The following is a 21,111-nucleotide window of genomic DNA, read 5'->3' on the forward strand; positions in this document are numbered from 1 at the left end:
CAGCAATCACAGCAAAATGTTTTGAGCTGAAATTCTTAAGAGGGGGATTTCAAGTCTCTCTTGACACCTAGGAGACCTCCTCAACCCCTTTTCATTCATTTAAAATGATTTCTAGGTGGCCTGCTGTAATTGCCAAGATGAACCACTGTCATATTGCAATTCAGTACTGAAGTGCCTGCTGTATTCCTTCCAATGTTCTGACATTGGTCACTACATCACGTCTAGCTAGTGCCAAGAAAGCAAAACCTTTATCATTTCAGAAGTACAGACCTTTGTAATGCTGCTCGGGTCAGTTCAGTTACAGAGACAACACTCTCTCACTGCTAGGGATGAGAGATGACCACAGGGCTATGCAGCAGTAGGCATGGGAAGATGATTATGCAGTTTGACTCACCGGACCCAGGGCAAGTGAAAGAAGAAAAATGACGTACTCCACTAGGGCAAAGTCCTGAGAGCTGTGCAGCCGCAGGCCTCCTGGAACCAGCAAGGACATGCACAGCAGGGAGCCCTGCTACTTCACACATTTCTCTGAAGTCACCAAGACACATCCAAAGTTCCAAACCAATTACTGTTTCCTTCAAGTGATTTACATATTTAGGAGATGATAGTCAGAATCATAGACATTTCCCCTCGTCTGAAAGCAATCTTTAGGCACTTTGGAATTATATTATTCTGATGATGGTATAGTTGGAGGGATTTTGTACATGCACATGCTGACTCCAGTTCAAATAAGGCTTTTAAAAAAAAATACAGTTACACAACCGGTCCAGCCAGAACTAGTGTAGAAGTGTTGAAACAATTCTTAAGTGACAATTTTTAAGTTAGAAGTTTCAGTGGCTGTTTTCTAAACGTTCTAAAGAAGTGTGCCTCACGTACCTGAAGCCCTGACACTCTTCATGACTCTATGATCATTTCACTACAAGTAGGAACCTCCAAAGAAAACCCTTGAATACAGGAGAGTGCTTTTGTTTTTCACCACTGTATACCAAAGTACCATAGGACTGAAATGTAAAGCTCCTGTCCTCTCACAGAAGTGAGAAGCAAAAAACTCCATCATGTTTTAGCAATCCCTATGGACCAAACAAGAAAGATAAACTAACCTCAATGCACACGTGGGATTTGCTCATGTCATACTGACAGCAGCAGATCAGAACCTACCCAAACAGAAACACGTCTTGCTAGTTCTTGTATACCATGGCCATCTAATATTGCAATATTTGGACTTGCATTACCTAAAGCGTCTCAGAGATCCCACTAGGGCATAGCTGATTTAGTTAAATACACCAAACCAACAATCATGTCCAACTTTGCATGGAACAGCTCCTTGCTGGAGCTTCAGCAGTCTGAGCAATCCCCGCAATGAGAGCCAAATGCCAACCTAGGAGGTTCATTTCAAGAATGCGGTTCAGATACAAATCCAAATATTATTGTGATAAGCCCATAAAAACCTAATAATTTTATAACATTTTACAGAAATGTACTAATTGCAATAACTTCAAAGAAGTAACATCCAGATGACTTCTTATTTAGAAGTATTGTTTATGTTTATACAGTATTCAAAGTTTTTACTTAATATAATAATTAAGATGAACCTGCTGAATGAAACAAACTGAGATCAAGTAAAATATATGAAAATATTCTAAAATCGATCTTTTCTCACTTTCTGGGTTAATTTTGAAGACTCAGTTGATTTCCTGTTACTTGAAATATTATTTGCTTTTCTTTTTTAAGCATACCTAGCTCTCAGAATTTAAGTTTTGATTTATCCAGACTCAGAGCCAGATATTCTATGTATGGACTAGCATCCAAGCCATACATTTTTCTATACTACAGCTTTGTAGGAGGAAGTAATTTTTTTTTCCCAGAATTGCTATGGAGTTCTCTGCAAAGACAAGGTGTGGGGGGAAAAAAGCAACAAACAAGTAGAAAAACATTTTAAGAAGTTTAAGTAAAGCTTGTCCAAGATAAGAGCAGAAACTGAACTGTAGTATATGGAAAGAAAAATTAGGATGGAAGGATGGAAAATATTACTACTACCATTTTCTCTGCATTTGTTTGGCAAAGATCAGTAAGACAAGACAGAACACTGCTAAGTCTCATCCCTAGTCTGGATTGTACCCTTTGCTCTCAGTTCTCTGCTCCCATAGACATAATGAACTTCTCCTGCTACAAAAATACTACCAGTCCATAACTTTAACCTCAGAAAAGCAGAAGTCCTTAGGGAAACAGTCCAGCAGAATCCAAGCCCCTTCTTCATTTGGCATTGGTATATTCTGTTTACTTAAAAGGTCAGAGTCATAGTTCATACCAGGGGTTAGAACCAGGCTCTAGATGTGCAAATCAATCTTCTTCAAGGATTAAATTAGACAACAGGTAATTACAGGGTCTTTTATCCAAATCTTTAATCCAATAATTCTGATTGTTTAAATAGAACTTTGCTAAGAACACAGACTCAAACTTACCAAGAGTATGCAACCATCTCATTTTATATTATTTTCAAATTCAGTGCGGTGACAAGCATCTACCAAGAGAAAATAGCTACCAAGTTATTATATTCTGAGAAGTTTTAATGATATTAAAAGTGCTAAGAATGAAAACCCCGTTTTTAAATCATGAGATTTAAAATCAAACAGCCCCTCCTTAGATGTCACTGCAAAAATTACTAAATTTTTTTTAATTGCACATGTGCCTTCCTTGATATTTCCAAAGTTCCAAGAACTGACCCATCTGGATTCCCCCAAGGAACTTTTTATTCATATTATATCTCCTTTGTAATCAACACTGAGAAATGTCACTTTGATTAAACACAATTCTGAATGTCTAAGACCACAGTACAATAAATTCTCCAGAGCTATCTTTCAGAACAACTGATTGCTCTCCAGTCTTAATCCCCCAGAGTCTTATTTAATCAAAATGATGTTGCTAATTAAGGATTAAAACTCAGAATAGAGTAAAAAGGAAGGATTTTTTTTTTTTTTTCTTCTCTCCTATGGGCAGGTCAAGGAGGCAGAATCTGCTCTAAGGAACTAAACAGTCTCATCCACCTTTGGTAAAGCTGCCTTATTCACTGAAGTTTGGATTTAATTCAAAACTCTTTGATAGTAACATAATTGGAGGAAAAAAGAATAGCCAGGAAAGCCATCCCCAAAGGAGGAGAGATTTGATTCACTAAGATCTTCATTGATTCTTCAGCATTGCATTGTTAATATGTAAATGTGCTCAGTTTTTATTTTAAGAACTGTGCATGTATGGGGAAAGGAGAGAAAAAGGGGCAGTTTAGGGCTTATTTCACCCTCCCTTGAAGCAGGCATCTGGAGGTTTCCACTGTGACTTCTTTGATCCTCACTCCACAGTTTAACCAGAAATTACAGGTGAATGTATATAGCATTCCATGTAGTGCTACAGAAGTGGTAAAGGCAAACGTATAAGAAGTGACCTCTCTGACGTACTGAGAGAGAAATAGTTAATATGGAAACCCCCTGAATTTTGGGAATCAGTTTAGGAGCAATTTTTCCTTAAAGTTCTCTTAAAAAATTTAAAATATTCAAATCAAAACACAAATGTCAAGTGGTTTATCTGACACAAAAACTTCACAGCAACAGAGTTGAAACAATACAGCAGACCCCTACCACTGAGCTTCGCAGTTAGAGACTACTAGCAATCCCTAGTTCCAGTAAACCAGCGCACTTTAGCCTTTCATTGCTAAAAATTTAATCTGATGTAAATTCTAATACATCATTGAAATTTGCCACTGTTAGTTAGGGAGTGGCAGAAATGTATCCTAAAGGGATAGTCATGTTAAATGTAGAAAACCAAATGGAATATGTTGTTCTAAGAGCAGCTAGGCTGTCAGGTCTTTGAGCATTTGGATAAATCAGTTCATCCTAATTCTGACTAAAGACTTCTGTAGGAGGCCAAAATAGATGATCACCTCTAGTCCTAGCAAAAGGAAAAACTTAGGAAGTTTTTACAGAAATTCTTGGAAACCCTTCCAAAAATCTGTAAGTTTTGCAGTTAAAAACAAAACATGAAAACCACCATCTGTAGAGTCTGCCTTGTAAGTCAGTAGTGAATTTCAAGGCAAGGCTCTATCACCCACAACAGATGTTCAGCCAACATTAAGTTACCAACCAGTTGAAAAAAGAAAGAAGGTCTTTTGGTCCACAGTCCTCAAGGTTGTATGCACTTAATGGACACACTATAGCTCTTATGCCTCCTATTCCCAGACTAGCTGTGAGTAGTGCAAAGTAGAATACTATTTTCTGCTCCCTTTTGGTCAGCGTATGAAGAATATGTCGTCTGTCAATGTAAATATCTTCAAAGGGGAATGCCACAACAGGTAATAGCGCTGTGCCTGGAATTGGAAAGAAAATTGACATTTGAAATGGATTCGAATCAGACTGATGAATAAGACATATTTTTAAACCAGTTATGTTGAAAAGACAGATGAAAAATCAAAAATATGCAACAGCGGAGTGCAAAGAGGGAGTCTTAATGCTGTAGAGAACTGTCGCTCTATGTACAGTAAGGTAAGACCACTAAGGGCCTCCAAGAAAGCAATCTTCCTCTGAAATGCTTGTAAGGTTCTTGTTTCGGGTTCTTCAATCAACTGAAAAGCTCACTGGAAATGTAGCTCCTCTCACTGGCCTTCCCCATTACCCACATATAGATAGCAGTAGCTCTCCACTAGCCAGATGGCACTAGTTAAAACATGTATCTTCAGATGATGAACCACCCATCAGCCAGCAAAAGAAACCACCCCATGGTGAAGTGTAGTCTTTTTTGCATCTTCTTTAAATCCCAGAATTGTAATGGGAATTATAATTTAACAGATAAGTTCTCAAAAATGTTGTTAAAAATTTTCTTTTTTTCTGCTGCAGCTTCATGGAAAATACATGATTTTTCAGAAACTTTACCTATAGAAATGCTGGCATGAATTGCCTTTGCCACCTCTAGCAATTCCATGCAATTGCTGTTGCCATCTCACCGGGTCTTTGAGATTTAATCAGCTAAAGCTTCTCCAAGTTGTAATTCGAAATTAAACTCTAAATATATTGGTGTGTCAACACCAAGACTAGCAATGACTAAGACTACAAATGTGAATCAAACCCTAATATATCAGGAATGTTTAATGATCTATCTCAAAAAAGTTCTGGTTAAAACAATACCCAAAGACATCAAATTCTGTTTCTGTCACCAGTCTTCTACTTTAAGATATGTGTTGAAAGGACAATTGACAGAAGGAGATTCCAAACCAGAAGCCCATGGGAGAAACAGTGGAACATAATAGCAATCAGTTTTCCGTACTGCTTGCACAATGGTTTTGCAATCAGCTCAAGAACATTTCAGGAATTAGTCAGATTTTTTTCCTTACTTTGTTGCATGTCAAAATAGCAATGTGGCTGATCATTGCAGAAATCAGACTTGCTTATACTCAACAACTGGACAAGTAAGAAGTATTTCTATCAACTTAGTTTAAGTTGACAGAATAACCACCAGGTGTGAGATGCACTAATTGCTACAGAATGGTCATACTTAGTTTGAACAGTGCTTTCGTATAAAAGATCTTCAGAATAACGTGGGGAAGATTCAGAATGTGCTAACAGAGAGCAGGCTCTCAACAGAGCTGTTAGGATACAGCCTCTCTAATTAAGGAAAAATTTGTTTATACTCGCATGTGCTTAAATACACCTTTCCCTCTTGTTCAAATACAACAGTCATATACCTTTAAATACAAAAATATCTCGACTACTAACAATTGGGAAACAGTTTCCAAACTCTCTGTCAAACTGTCTCTCTGACTAAAGCCTCAGATTTGCACCAAACACAAATAACCTCAGAAGTCTGTTAAAGGGACCAGTGTTAAGAGTTGAGCATCTGCATTCTGAATAGCTACGCTACTTTAGAGGAGTCAAATTTGTGCACCAACTGTCCACAAGATACACATGCAAATGCTCCTTAGTCTTGTTCAAAGCACTCACGAAAGTACATAGGCAAAAATACTGCAGCGCATTTTGTAGAAGAGAAACTCAGTAAGAGCTGTTGGAGAAGGTGGCCACAAGGCTGGAGAAAGTTAGATTTCAAACACAACGCTCAATAATGCATTTCTGCAACAGAATTACTATAAACACGAAATAGTCACTAGGGTGTCACCTACCTAGGAAGTGTAGAAACATGCAGATGCACACAAGCTTGATCCTGCCCACAAGGCATTCAGCAAGCCAGGCAGCCAGTACTGGTGTCAGCATAGAGGTGCCTACAAAGCACATATTGACAATAGCTGCCTGGTAGTTGCGATAGCCAAGTTTGACAGTGCAGAAGAGGATCATGTTGCAGACAATGCCAAAGAACGTGAATCTCTCGCACAGCTCCACCAGCAGCACACAAATAGCCTCTTGGAGTTTCTTCTCAGACTGAGACAGGTTTCCAGCATGGTTGCTTCTCCCAGGTAACAGCCTTTGCGCCTCATGAGACGTATGGTTCAAAAGTTGTTTCTCTTGCATGTCTCTTCTGTCTGTGTCAGGCATGCTTGTCTTTTTGGAGCACGACCGAGTAGAGAAGCTAAAGTTACAGGTATACTTCTCTTCTCCACTGTAATTAGGAAACTAGTAAGACTTTTGCTTTGAATTCCACACTTCACTACTACAATTTCTTAGGGCACCTGTCACTTTTGTGACATTACATGCAGGTCCAAAGGGTATATATATATATAAAAAAACCCCAACAACCACCCCCCCAAGACCCCCAAAGAGCTATATCAACATTTCAGCTTCTGGATTTAGCAACGCTCAGGACCAAAATCAGTTTGTTTAATTAGTCCATTTGGGGGTAAACAAGATTTTCCCCCAGAATTATATTACCTATTAAATTACGGGGATTCAATACTGTATGTGCAATTCTATCTGTATGTTAAAGGTCTATATACACATGAAAGCTAACATGTTCAGCAGAATTCAAATAACAGCTCAAGAAAATAATTTGGTTAAAATAATACTTTAATTAGGCAAGTGAAAAACTGCAAGCAAAGATAAAGGTAACAATAATCATTACATTTCTTGTTATTTTTGATTGAAATTCAGATAAAGCTAATTATAAAAATAAGTAATGCTATTACATTTAAGTCAGAAAAGCAAATTTTAAAGAAAAGTTGAACATATTAGCAAAGGGAAAAAAAGCAATCTAAAAGCAACCTAAACCAAAACTGTTTCTGTAGCCAGGTATTGCACCATAGCTATAATGCATAGTAAAAAACAGGGGCACAGAAGATATATTCTTTCATATCAACCAAAAGCATTTAGAAGCTTGAAAGGAAATTCAGAAAAGCCAAGCTTATACTGCTTTACAATGCTCTTGCTACCTTATCCACAGAGAAGTTTGCTGATTTCCTAGATCAGTTTCTCCATTTTATGGAGCTCATTAAGATCACTAACACCTGTTCAAAATACTCCTAACTAAGAATGTGAAGCATTCTACATTTATTTTGCAATGCACATTTTACGAGGCAGTGGTAAATCGGGTCTGCTTCTCTAAATAGAGCTCTCAGTGCCTCTGATGGCATTTTTTGAGGTACAGGCTCTACTGTTTGTTTCCATCTGTCCATATAACTACTCAAATTTTACCATTTCAGATCTATTTAATATCTGAGAAGTCCTACATCCCAAAACAGATGCATAATGGTATAGAACCAGTATAGATAAGGATAGATTCCAAGATTAGATTATAAAAAAAATCCTCCCCCAAAAGAAACAAAAAAACCCCTCAAAAAGCGACTGTGATTCAAACCAGTCTAGAAGCTCTGAAGCTTAAATCTAAATAGCAATACATTGCTCTAAAGCGATCCTGAAATATACATTTTTTAAATCTAGTACGAGTCTAAAGCAAAACTCAGACAGCAAAGGAACTTTTCAGAGACATCCAGTTGGGGATGAAAGCAGCTGTGACTTGTAGCATGCCAAGAACTATTTCTGTCTTCTGATCTATAATAGCTAAAATGATCTTCATTTGGATAAACCAACCAGAGAAAGCCAAACTAGAAATCACTTATAAATCAGCTTAGCTTCTCCACCAAAGCATAATGAAGCCAATCCCAAATCAAAGCAGGACAAATGATAGTATTTTAACTAAAAGGCACATATATCTTCTGTTGCATAAAGCTACTCTTATCTAACTGTTTACTAAGATTTTTTTTTTTTTTTTAAGGAAATGCAACTGTATTTTAGGATCTGGTAGATAACATAAAGATAAATACACTTCTGCCACTATAAACATTCCAGTGTAAAATAGTCTGTTTTCCTACAAATTGTCCTTCTTTAAAGAGTACAAAGTTTACCTGTTCTCACGGGTGGTAGCAATTCAAAGTGAACCACATCATGGGAACCATTAGAAGCAGCAGGAATACTAGCTGGGATGGCTGCCTCTTAGTCCTCATGTGATTTCATTTACCCTAATTTTAGGTTGCAAGCTAGAGAAAAGGAGTAATTGACTGAGCCTTATAAATGTCAGAAAGCAGGAGGTGGGTGATTTTCATTGTTATTTTTGAATTGCCTTTGCACGTGACTAATATAGGTATGGTGGTTATGATAGCCACAGATCACCATCAGTACATGAGTTAACATGTTCAATGCTAAGAAAATATACAACTTTGTATAACAATATGATCTTTATTGATATTTTTTTAATCAATTCTGTAACAATTACAGGTGGTCCACCTAATTACTTAAGATGGTTTATAGCTGAATTCTAGTTGAATCACCTGGCATTCCCTTGGCTTATTCTTAATACGCAAGGTAGTAGGACTGCATAATGCCTGATGAAGAACTCTATTATTTGTGGTAACATATGTAGATCTTTATATACACTGAAGCTAGCTGCACCAAATAACTGCTATTTCAAAATCCAGCCCTTCTGGCAGTACCTCTGTCTGCCAGTAAGGAATTTGTGTATTTTTTTTAAACAAGTCTTCTTTAAAGGCTAGCTCTCAGAATAGAACAGTAAAATCTTGGGGAGAGGCTTATAAAAATCTTCTCACTTGACAGTGTCAGTTCACTAGAGCTTTGGCCATTAATTAAAGAGTTGCTATTTGGTAGCCTATCACCCAAGGTAGAAGGTTACTTCTACTCATACTGGAACCTATACATTACCATTAGGCAAGCAAATTAAGTTGGACAGGTTGGAACCAGAATTTTCTCCTAATTTTCTTTGACAAGTGACAGTCACCAGTGTTTTTATTATGAGGGTAGTTTATTGAAATTGAAGAGGCAGAACTTCATTGTCCAGCACAACAGTTACTCTGGCTAAAAGGTAGTAGTGGCTCTGGACCTCTGTTTATGATCTAGAAGGGTCAGTCTCTCTTAACATTTCAGCAAATTTAATTCAGCTTTACTCTTTCAACAAACATGTAAAAGGTGTTGCCCTTCATCATAGCAGCAGCTGTGGTTCCTGCTAAATATCTAGGGCTGAAACATGATTGACATGCACAAGACTGACAGTGCAACGCAACAACTTTGACAGTGTAAATAAAAAATTACACAGCTCAAATCTTTCTAGTTAGCACCAGGATTCCCATTAACTTGCACGTGTTGAGAAGTTGGCTCAGTGACCACTGACCTGAGGATAGCAATTTCAAAGTCAGAAGAAAGGCAGAGCAAAAGGTCTGGGCAAGTGCATTGCCAAACAGGGGTAAACGTGCCTGGGGTCTGCTGCCCGATAGTGTAAACACAGGTCCAAGGTGGTAGGTTCAGCAGGCAGCCACAGTAAAGAAACACAGCTCAAAGCTGGATGACAGAAAGAGAAAAAGCAGGAAAATGCTGCAAAGACAAGTTTGGAGGAATACTTCTGGCACCACCTGTCTTGCTAAAGCTCCAGGTGACAACTTATCAGAGCTACAAGGTTAGGACAGAAAAAACAGATATGGTAAAAGCACAGGCGAAGACTAGACTTCATGCTTTTCAAAATCACCACTTTAATTCTCTTATGCACATAAGAAATGTTCAGTTTAACATACAATAGCTGTTACCAGCCCACATGTGATCCCTGCAGGACGCCCTTCAGCAAGGGTAGCTAACCATTGCCTTCTGCAGGTACTGCTCACACCTGCTTTCATCTAGCACAATGTGTGGCCTCAGAGAAAGGGTCAGGCACTCTGGTGTTAGGTATAGCCATCTCTCTTTTCTTCCTTCCTGGCAGTTACATCTATAGTAGGGGGAAAATCAACAAATGCAAATTTGAGGTATAAAAAATAAGTACTAGGAGCTGTGATCTTGTACAGGTTGGAGATGACCTGCTTGCCACTTGTTAATGTGCTTCACAGGACTTCAAAATAGCTGTAAGGACAGAGTGTAACTGTAGAACATCTAAAGCAAGGGTTCATATTGAGCTTGTAGTATGAACTTTGTCTTTTTCTGTCAACTTTTTGTCTTCCTTTCTGTCCCTTCATTTTATCTTTAGGTGTCATTGTGGACAATGTCTTATTTCTGATGTCCTATGTCCTATTTCACAAGTGAATAATGAAACTCCTATTTACAATGTTACCTCAGACAACCGTTTTAGCAATTTCTGCACTGCCTGTCACTACAGTCTCAGAGTACACTGGCTGCTGTGCAGATAGCCTTGAATCAGAACTGGGACAGGGTATGACAGTGCTTCTGGAGTTCACAGCATCTGAAACCTGAATCTGATGCTTCTGGAAAACTTCATTGGCATAAGTAAAATTGCTGACTATTTCTCTGACTACCTACCAGAAGAACAAAGACACAAAAACCCCCAAGTGCCCTGTGAATCATGTAAAAGGTCAATTAAGAAACTGAAACGTAGTCATCAGGATGTTGAGAAAGCTTATTTGTAAAATCTGTTAATTAGCAAATCTATTCAAATAAAATTCTTCTACATTTTATACAGATCTATTAAATATTATAAAAATACAATCTGAAGACTGAAAAATAGCATCTATGAAATAACTAGTTATTAAAATTACTGATTATATAAGAAATTCTTTGGGAAGTATTGGGACTATGGTACCACATTTTGTTTGAAAAATTTATTCTCCCTTCGGTAAGTATTTGGTAAGTATTCTTGCAAAATCTTCCACAGTTTAGCCAGATGTGACCACGAACCTTAGCCCAGCTCTGCCTTGCTGCAGGATAGATGTAATATCTGTCTTGTTCCATGACAACTTGCGTTTGTGAAAATGCAAGACCAGGGCGAGACTTTGGGGAAAAGCTGTATTTTAAGAAGTATATTTGTTTTTAACTTGTGTAGTCATAATTAAAAATTATGTGGGAAAGCCATTTTCTTCTTCATTGTGCCAAAAGGTAACATATCAAGAAAGAGAATCAAACCCCTCTCTTAAGAATGCCCAAGAGGTCCCAGTGGAGAGTGCAGACAGGACCTCTTCTGTTGTCCTATAAAGACTTCTGTAGCCATTTCTCCCTGAGTTCTACTTTTCCCCAGTGCACTTTGTTTTCTCTCTCTTTCTCCTATTCAAGCAGGGAGTGTGGCTAAAGCACAGAAATGACAGGAAGTAAAATTTCCATAGCTTTTTCCACAGCACCTAAGCAAGTGTAAGTACAAGAAAGTACAAGACATGGACATACTGGAGCACATCCAGTGAAGGGCCATGAAGATGAGGGGACTTGAGGCAAGGCTCAGGGGGATCATCTATATAAATACCTAAAAGGAGGGTGCAAAGACAATGGAGCCAGGGTTTGTTCATTTGTGCCCATTTACAGGACAGGAGGCAATGGTACAAACTGAAGCACAGGGAACTCAATTTAAACATAATGAAAAACTTCTGGGGTTTTCAACACTGGAAAAAGGTTGCCCAGAGAGGTTGTGGAGTCTTCATTCTTGGAGATACTCAAAACCAACTGGACACAGCACTGAGCAACCTGCTGTAGGTGACTCTGCTTTGAGTAGGGGGGGTGGACTAGGGAATTGCCAGAGATGCCCATCAACCTTAACCATGCTGTGATTCTGAGCAGCAACAGTAAATACTTTGCCAAAGCAGAATCTAAGTAAGAAGATGATAGAGGACAAACCCCCCCAGTTTCTTGCTCAGTTGCTGGGTATGCCCTTTATGAGTAAGAAAGGTTTGCTAATTTACTTTTATAATTTTTTTTCAGGGAGATGGTTTTAAAATTGCTGATCCTCCAACCTTTGCTATAAATGAGAATTATTTTGGCACGATTACCCTGTTCCTTCAAACCGCACATGTTTTATTTTGGGGATTTTGTTCAAACATATATAATTATCTATGCTAAGCAGTTTTTCATATGTTTTAAGGCTTTTGTCTTATTGCACCTAGCTGACGGTTTTATAATTCAGGAGTAATTGAATTGCAATTATTTTTCATGATGCATGGTACGGTTTTATATCATGTTGTTGGCAGATATTCTTTATGATGTCGTTTGGTCTAATGGGAAAATTAGAAGTAGCTCTATCATACAGAAAGATGGCTTTTTTTGTGTCATGTTATAGTTTGTAGATGGCACTCAGGATATTTTCTTTTGACATATAGATTTTTAGGTAGAGACTGAAATGAGATTCTAAAGCAGGGTTCACAGTTGAGACAATATTATCTGTATATCCAAGATGATTTCAACTATTCTCCCATAGTGACAGTTCATTTATATTCAAGTCCATTTAGTAGACTGTGGTTAGTATTCTAAAATACATATATAAGTACTGTGTGATGGCAGAGTTTCTGCAGTTTCTGCTCTAAATTCATCCCTGATCCGACATAACTGGTTCCAGAGAAGCCAGGAAAGATGTCAGCATCTTTTTTAGAAGCAAATATTCATCAGAAAAGGGGATTGACAGCAGATCTCCCACCTCACTGAAGAGCTTTCCAACCACTGCAGTGTCCAGATAGCCTCTTAATCTCTCCTGCTGGAGCTGTAACACATTGTGTAAAGCTTTATGAGCTGTAGGGAAGCTGACTTTGTAACCTAGAGATGAGGGCTGCTCTTCTGGAATTTGGGGAGAGGCAAATTCAAGGCTCTGTGTCAATGAATAGTTAATTATATCCATAAAATAGATTGTCCTCAACAGACGAGAGTGAGAAAGGACTATCTGAGAAAAGCACACTGTGGCTCATTGGATGTAGAATGGTAGAAAATGAGAGCAGAATGCTAGACCCAGCAGAGCATCCTTTAACATAGGGTAAAGAAACACTTCAAAGTTTTCAGGTTTATCCACAAAATAATATTTAGAATTTCACAGATTTCATGGCATGGGCCAATGATCCCATGAAACCTAGATCATCTGTCCATATAAAACTCTCATAAACAGATGATCGTGTAAAAGTCGATAACAGAAAATTTCAGATAATCATCTTGAAGCATTTTTTATTTCCCTCATCTGTTCAAACACATCTCTGCCTTGTATACTGGTACAGGAAAGAATGTGACATAACTTTATTTATTCATCTGGAAGCTTGAATATCCACAAGCTGAAAACTGTGTGAATTACTATAGACCCTGTCTACAGTTTCTTGTGTGGCTTGATTGAGGGAGAAACTGGCAGAATTGAAAATGCCCCACCTGTAATGGCCAATATTTTCTCATTAAAATTGGTTTTTAATGGAGTTTTTGGTCTTTATGAAAGATGTCAATATTGCCAGCAGGTCAAGGGTGGTCAGTGATCCTTCCACTCTCCTCGGCGCTGTTGAGGGGATGTCTGGAGTACTGGGTACAATGTCCTCTATTGTCAGCAATTTGCCTAAAAGGAATGAAACTGAAGTTGCACTCCTAATGTGGGGATATGTACAGTAGAACTGTTTCAAAATTAGCTCTTATTCTTGCAGTAAATTAAAAAAAGGCAGGTTGAAATTTTGTACCAAGCATGATCCAAACAAGATTTTTTTTTTTCTTTTTTTTGCACTAAGGGTTTCAGGATATATCTTCTAGACATGGATCTGAACTGAAACCATGAGTCTGAACAGGTCCGGGTAAGTTTGGATCCTGCTGTGATTTCGCAAGTGCAGGCACTTTTTTAAGCTTTCTCTTATATTTGACATGTAATGTAGAAGCCACATGCTTCTTCCAAAGTGAGAAGCCACATGTTGCTTCTTTTATTTTCTTAGCACATAACTACACTAGGGCATCTACATCACCTGCATCTAACTATTGTAATGACCTTTGACTGGTGTCCCAGCACACTGAATTAGCAAGCTACAAGTAGTACAAAATGCTACTGCTAGGATCTAATCCAGCTTAAGGAAGGGTAAATATGAAACTGCAGTTTAGTTTTAATTATGGAAATAAGAAGCCAAATGTCTCTTAGGATACTAAACCAATACAATCCAGGTTGAACTCTTGCTTTATTTTGTCCAGTCTTTTGAAATCTTTGTGAAGAAAGATGAACCTGAGTAAGAATTCCAGATCTAAAACCCCTGGGAATGTGTGTCATCCGTAACTTGAAATAAGCAGGCCATTAGGAGCTTCCCTGCTTGCTGAGGAGGATTGTATCATGTTACTTCCACATTTTTACATGTAGATGTACATGCATTGTAATAATCAGCCTTCTTTCTACTCGTCTTCTCCCTGTATGGCATAGTGACAGTCACAAAAATGACTAAGGGCCACCCTCATTATACGGCTGTTTGAAGCATACTGGTCTGCAGACATACCTGTACACATGTTGTTCCAATCAGCTCTTCTGAAGTCTGATTTTCAAATGCAGATGAAAAACAGTCAACATTTTAGTAATAATTCTGGGGAATTCCATGAACAGCTTCTGAAAGCACAGTCTGTGCGAAGCAGCAGGTCTCATAAACTGCTTGCTTTAATTTCCAAGGAAGTCAGCCAGTGCTGGGGACAGCATATAATTCTCAGTCAGTGGTGTGGCCCATAAACTCTCCATCTTCTCCTCCTTGTTGTTCCTTTTCCCAGTACCCTTGTACCAGAGTTTGAGAAAGGTGTTACACAGAGGCTTAGCTCTCACCATATCCTCCTCTAGGATTTTTACAGCCTCCAAACGTTAATCCAGTAGCACAGAGAAACCTTAGCAAAGGGCAGAATCCTTGGTCCAGATACGAGTCTCAGAGCAGCTGTGGCCTGCCTTATCAGAAGTGCTCGGCATCTTCTTCATCCAGCCTTCACATCAATCCGCAAGAGCTATGGCTGCCTGGTGCCTAAAGAAAGGCATGGAATGTAGTCAGACACCAATCTTCTGGCACCGATACCTCCACATTTCAGACAACCCAACTCCTCAGCCAATTTCTGAGTTTCACTAATGCTGTAGTAAAATATTATCACTGAATCCATCTAGTACTTTCTTCCTACAGTCCTTTAAAGAGATGCAATGGAGAGGTTAAGTAACCACACACAGGCAAAAAGAGAAGGAAACCTTGGATTCACTCATTTTCTCTCTGACTTTCGTTAGCTGGAGTAAAACACAGTATTAAACCACTGTACAGCTTATAATAAAGTACCCTGAGTTGTCTTTAAATCTGATAAGGCAGCATGTACTCTACTGATTTATTACTAGAGACAAGATAGTGTCTTACATGTTTTAAGGGATTCAACTATAATTGCAAACAAAGCACGCTTTTTCATTAAAAGCGGTTCAGTTCATTGTTTTAAAACCATCAATACACAGAAAAAGGAGAAGGACACAAGAGACCAACTTAGTAGAGAGTAAAATCTGTACATTGGTATAAAAAAAAAAATATTTTTGAGAACATGGCTAAGGAATCGTTATTGCAGAAGCATGACTTTAAAGGCCCACTGACACTCTGACCAGAGGGTGCTCAGCTCCATCAGGAAGGTGCTTTTGAAAACCAATAGACATTATGAAACTGAGTGTGTTCAATGGCTTACACTGATGATGTGAGTAAGGAAATATGTTTTGTTAATGTGTAAGTGTGGGTAGCATCTATATTTAATTTCTCTGTATGTCTTGCCATTGAACATGGCAGGTGAAAAAAACCCGGATAATTAACTTCAATTTAACCATAGTGGATTAACTTTTTCAACTTCAGTTACTGTTTAACCAGACTGATTTTGACTGAAACAGATTGAAGAAGGATGACATAATCCTTTCCACTGGGACTGGTGGGTGGGTGGGTGCTGTGATGTCTGTCCCAGGGTAGTGATGTCTTCAGCTGCAAAGGTTTATGAAGGGAAGCCTTGCCCATGCCTCAAATGCTGAGATCAATACATCATGTAACTTTATAGCTGGCCGTACTTCTGGATCTCTGCTATTTGATGACATGAACACTTTTTCATGGCTACTTACAGCAGTTTAAAGACATCACTGAATTTCCAAAAGTATAGTTACTCCCACCTAAACTCCAGTCTATGAGATTTGAATTTGTATTCAGAAATATTTTCAATTCCTGCTTTAAATACACTACAACCATCAATGGCTGTTACACCTGCTATGCAGTGCTTATGCAGAATGCTTGTCATGTTCAATATAAGAACAGCCTGCAATATCCATCCATGAAGTCTTTGAAGTATGGAAGCAGTTTAAAAAGATTGAAAACCAGAATAATTATTATTAACTTTGTTTATATTTTATGCATCTTTAAGATTAAGAGTTGTTGTTTTTTAAAAACTGGACTTCAAATTTCAATCTTAACTGGTGTGTGAATTTCAGGATAGAAATACGATTGCTTACATGGTTTACACAGTATTTAAAAATAATCCTCCTCCATTTTGAGACATGCAATATAATACACATTGAAAAAATCATTTTTTCAAGGAAGTGTGCTTGAATGTGTGATTCCAAAACAATATAATCAGACCAAATAGCTTTATCAAAGATAGCAATTCAAAGCTTTTAGTGCAAATGCATCACAAATGCTTACACTTAGAAATTCTTTTTCTAAGATTGCGTTTACAGACTCTGCCACAATGGGTAAAAGAACAAAAATATCTTTGATGATTTAGCAGAGAAAAGGGTAGTATTGAAAAAGAAATGAAAAAGAATGGGATGCAAGACACTATTGAAAAAGAATTGATACTGTCACAGCAAGAAAGGCTAAACTCAAAAAGAAAGACAGAGAGGGAATAATAACGAAATAAACCTGGTATTAGGTGCTCACATTTTACAATTAGATACATAAGCATTTGTACATCAGTACAGTTTTGTCACATTCATACTACACACTGGCCTAAAACCACATTTGAGTTTCTCAGCTTTCCTCCCTATCACTTTCTCCTTGACAGACTTTTTGAAGATCTTAGATATGAAATCTCTTAGCGAGACATACATCAAGTAATTGTATTTGCAGCATAACAGATGAATGTGGAGAAACGCAAACCAGATTTTGCAGAACCTGGAGAATGCAAACCAAGGGTCACCCTGATTTCCTCAACCAGCTCCTCCGGCCAAGTCGCAATGGTGAAGGAGAAGCCTAAGTGCCAAGCGATGCACAAGGGGACCACACAGGCTGTTGCAGCACTCTCCAAACTATCAAGCTGCAACAAGGTCTTTTACCATCTCATACCAGCATATTCTTCATACAGTCACTCTGCTACCTTCTTCTTGTCTGTCCTCACCCAGATCATGCATTCTCTCTCCTCTTACTCCTTCCTCTCTCTGCTTCTTCCTCAGCTGCTCTCCCTTCATCGGCTCCCAACCACTTCACTTAACCAGCCACAGCTGCACCTTGTCTACATCGGCCAACCCACTGCCCCTGAAGCCAGCCCACAGCTGTTTATTATCAATGCTAATTAACCCACCTTCATTCCTCTACAACAGGCAACATTGTTTAACAATGATACAGCCATATCACCAAACGCTTGTCTTTCTCCATGTGTGACAGTGGGCATCAATTCTGGAGGGAAGACCTCAGGCTGTAACAGAAGAAAGTCTGGAAGTGGCCCAAGAAACCAGTCCATACACATATAAAAGAAACTGATATCTTACCACCTTGCAGAGTTTTAGTAAAGATTATAATTAATTTTTACTACCATGATATCTCTCTATCTGCTATACAGAATTCCCTTCAGTCCACTTTCCCAAACAAAATACCACAAACATACCTGAGAGAACAGTAAGACTGTAAGACAAGTACATGTTTAAAATTTGGATGACCTGTGCAAATTGTTCAGTCTTTTTTTTTTTTTCTTTCTTTCCTCCTGTATTGTGAATAGCCTTTAATTAAAAAAATTAAATTTGTTAATAACCTCAAAGTACAGGATGGATTTACTCTGGTGATAATTGCTGTGAAATGAGAATTTCTGTAAAACTCATCTTTACTTTTTGCAGGGTGTAGAAAGCATGGAGTGGACGAGGTGGAGGGGTGGGCCTGCAGACTGCTACCAAGTCCAAGTGCTAAGCTAAGGGGGAAAAAAAAGCTTCCACCTTTTCCTTCCAGTCTCCACCTTTCTTCCTTTGCTATAATTTCACCACATCCTTTCCCTTCCCCTGCCCTGCTACTATTTTTACTTATCTCCAATTTAACCTGGCTTTTATTTACCTTTTTCTATACCTGCACACTCTTGTTATTCCTCTGCAGAGAGCAGCAGCAACTGAGATTTCTGTATCATTATTCCTCTTCGGCCTGTTCCCATCCTCCTTTCTGTTATCACTGCCTTTTTCTTCATTCTCCCTGTCTACAGTTTCGCTGCCTTTTCTTTGAGGAGGATGGAGAGATAAAGAGAGATGTAAAAAGCCAGAAGCTGGTGAGAATTTATTTTTCTTAGAATAGGCCAGTTCTTTAAAAATCAAACAATTATACTATATGGGTCTAGATTAGCAAAAATCCAGCAGATTCATGCTTGTGAGGCCAGACTCATGCAAGACTTGCCTGCCTTGTTGTCCACCACTCCCAAGTAGCCTGCTGGCTGGACTGCCTTCAAGCCAGGAGTGACAAACACTCCAGAGCCTACATCTCATCTGCCAGGGCTGAGATCCCCAGGCCAACAGCTGGACTTTGGAACATCTGTAACACACCAGCATGGTTGTTTCCATCAATGAGAACTTAAAAATGTTGGGGGGGTCTTCTTCTAAATCTGCCACAAACACAATTTTGAAATACTGACTAACTCTATGAGGTTGAATTATTATTTTTTTAAACCCCCTCTACACTGCGGGCTAGCTGAGACAGTTGGGAAATGGAGTTTTGCTCCTTCGTGTTCCAGTGCCCAGAGCCCCAGCAGCTTCTGATGGCCAGAAGCACTGAAACCAGCAAAAATTTATGTAGTTGCTGCCTGCAGTTTGGTGCATGCTTAGGAGCAAGGAGGGAATGGAGCATGGTCTGCAAAGGGAATCTTCTGAAGATGCAGGTGCTACAGATCGGACAATCCTTCCAGGGCATATAAAACTGAGATCTGAGAGGAATATATAGTTGCCCACATATTTAGCATGTTTGGCAATTGTTTCAAGGGAGAAGGAGGGCACCTTTTGTTCCAGTGCCTTTCCATAATTTCAAGTTCACATTCCATGGAAGACTTGCAATGAGTTTATGTCTCCCAGACTACCATTCCACAGTGCATCAAAACAAACACTGAATTCAGATCGGTTCTCATGTTTACTTATGGTTGATTGAGCACATAGCTTGGGCTGGCTCCTTCCAAGAGAAAAAGAATCATGCTTCCTACTGAAAAAAAAATGGCAGGGAGACATTTAATATGATTGCAACTAACTGTTAATATTCAGGCAGAAGATGGAAAAAAAAATAGCATAGTTATATAGTCCCACTGCACAGATGCTACATTGGTAAGACAAATCTCCAATGCACAGTGTTTGCAGTTTATGTTTGTTCACATACTTCAGAGGAATGTTTTCTAATCATCCAAAGAAGTTTACAGTGTTGTGTTGAGTTGACACCAGTTGAAATCAGGTCAGCAAGCAAGATATCCATCATGAAAACAGCTGTATAGAACTTGTCTGTGCTGTACAAGTGGCTGCTGCTTCCAGTTTGGTGATGAATTTATGATACATATTTTTTTAACAATGAAAAATTTTGGCAGTCTCTCAAGCATGCTTTCCTGAAGTTGTAAAATCCTGAGCAAGATCTAAGCTTGACTCTTAGTCAAGTTTTAAAAACTTCTTTCTTCTCATAGTCCATAGTGTGTTTCACCTCTGGATCTTGCAGATAACCTAGGTCTGGCAGAGCCTGCCCTTCTTTGTGAGAGAAAATGGAATGTATCAATGAAGAGTAGGCAGGCCTTCAAGTCTTTGGCATTGAATAAGGGAAAGAGTTAGTTTTCAGAATATGTGTATGAAAGTAGCCATTAATATATTTGCTATGATTCATAATAGTGTGTTTAAAATGCATCTTATCAGAGCACCAACTGTTTTTCAACAACTTCTTGTGAACTTTTCAGTGTGAATGTGTATCCAGAGGCTCAGCCTGGTAGTCTTCAAGAGCCTCATTTCACAGGGTGTCTCTAACTAGCCACTTCTGAAAACGTCATCTGTTGCTAGTTAAGTCTGGCACATTTCTGTCAGATAGGCAGGGAATGTTATTTGCCACATTGGAGATGGATATACAGAGAATGATGATGCAGAGAATGTATGATACAGAGAAGTTGTGGCTTCCTTGCAAATCAACAGCAGGACCAAACACAGAAATAAAGAATCCTAAATAAGTTCAGAGGAAACCAAAATCCAAAATAATGACTCTACTTACATAAGGATGAAATAAAAGCTATTCCCGATTTAACATGGGAGGGGGAAAAACAGAAGCCTTTCCAAGGCATCCAAGTGTGACAATCAGATCATGTGCTTGATGTGTGGGGCACAGGGTTTAAAGCCTTTCTGTCACTAGTACTGAGCATTATGTTGATGTCTGTCTTGCTGGGACAATAACTTCTGTCCTGAATCCACAGAATTTTTTCAGCTAGATGTTCTCTAAATTGCTTTGCCTTGCAAAAAGACAATTAAATGACGTGAATCTGATTTTTCCAAAATCAGGAATTAAAAAAGTCTTACCCAGCTGTAATCCTTATGAGAAACCTTTGGAATTAATTGTTTTTTACTGCCTATTTGAAATTAGGAAACAAATGCTACACTCCAAGTATTGCAAGATGTTTAGCAATTTTTTACAATGGCAGACTTCTATTCAGTTCTCAGGAGTGGCTTTGTAACATGGTGATACTGTGATTTCTGACATATTCAGCACAAGAGTTGGATTCTGAGAAATTCTTCTGTGCTCAG

The 21,111-nt window shown here is 38.6% G+C and overlaps 1 protein-coding gene across 9 annotated transcripts in view; it reads right to left on the reverse strand.

Moving 5' to 3' along the window:
- SLC15A5 (solute carrier family 15 member 5) overlaps window positions 1-21,111 on the reverse strand; it is an 85,611-nt gene that overhangs the window by 44,142 nt on the left and 20,358 nt on the right. For 5 of the 9 annotated variants that reach the window (XM_037387429.1, XM_037387432.1, XM_037387426.1 and 2 more), the window contains 2 exons: window positions 6,158-6,591; window positions 4,132-4,354 (listed from right to left, as the gene is read on the reverse strand). In XM_037387429.1, the coding sequence (XP_037243326.1) occupies window positions 4,132-4,354; window positions 6,158-6,527 (593 nt within the window). In that variant the 5' untranslated portion in view covers window positions 6,528-6,591. Of the gene's footprint in view, window positions 1-4,131; window positions 4,355-6,157; window positions 6,592-14,626; window positions 15,131-21,111 lie in introns of all 9 variants that reach the window. The other 4 variants (XM_037387428.1, XM_037387427.1, XM_037387431.1 and 1 more) reach the window with 1 other exon arrangement.

This window comes from Falco rusticolus, chromosome 5 (assembly GCF_015220075.1).
Source record: "Falco rusticolus isolate bFalRus1 chromosome 5, bFalRus1.pri, whole genome shotgun sequence".
Lineage (NCBI taxonomy): Eukaryota > Metazoa > Chordata > Aves > Falconiformes > Falconidae > Falco > Falco rusticolus.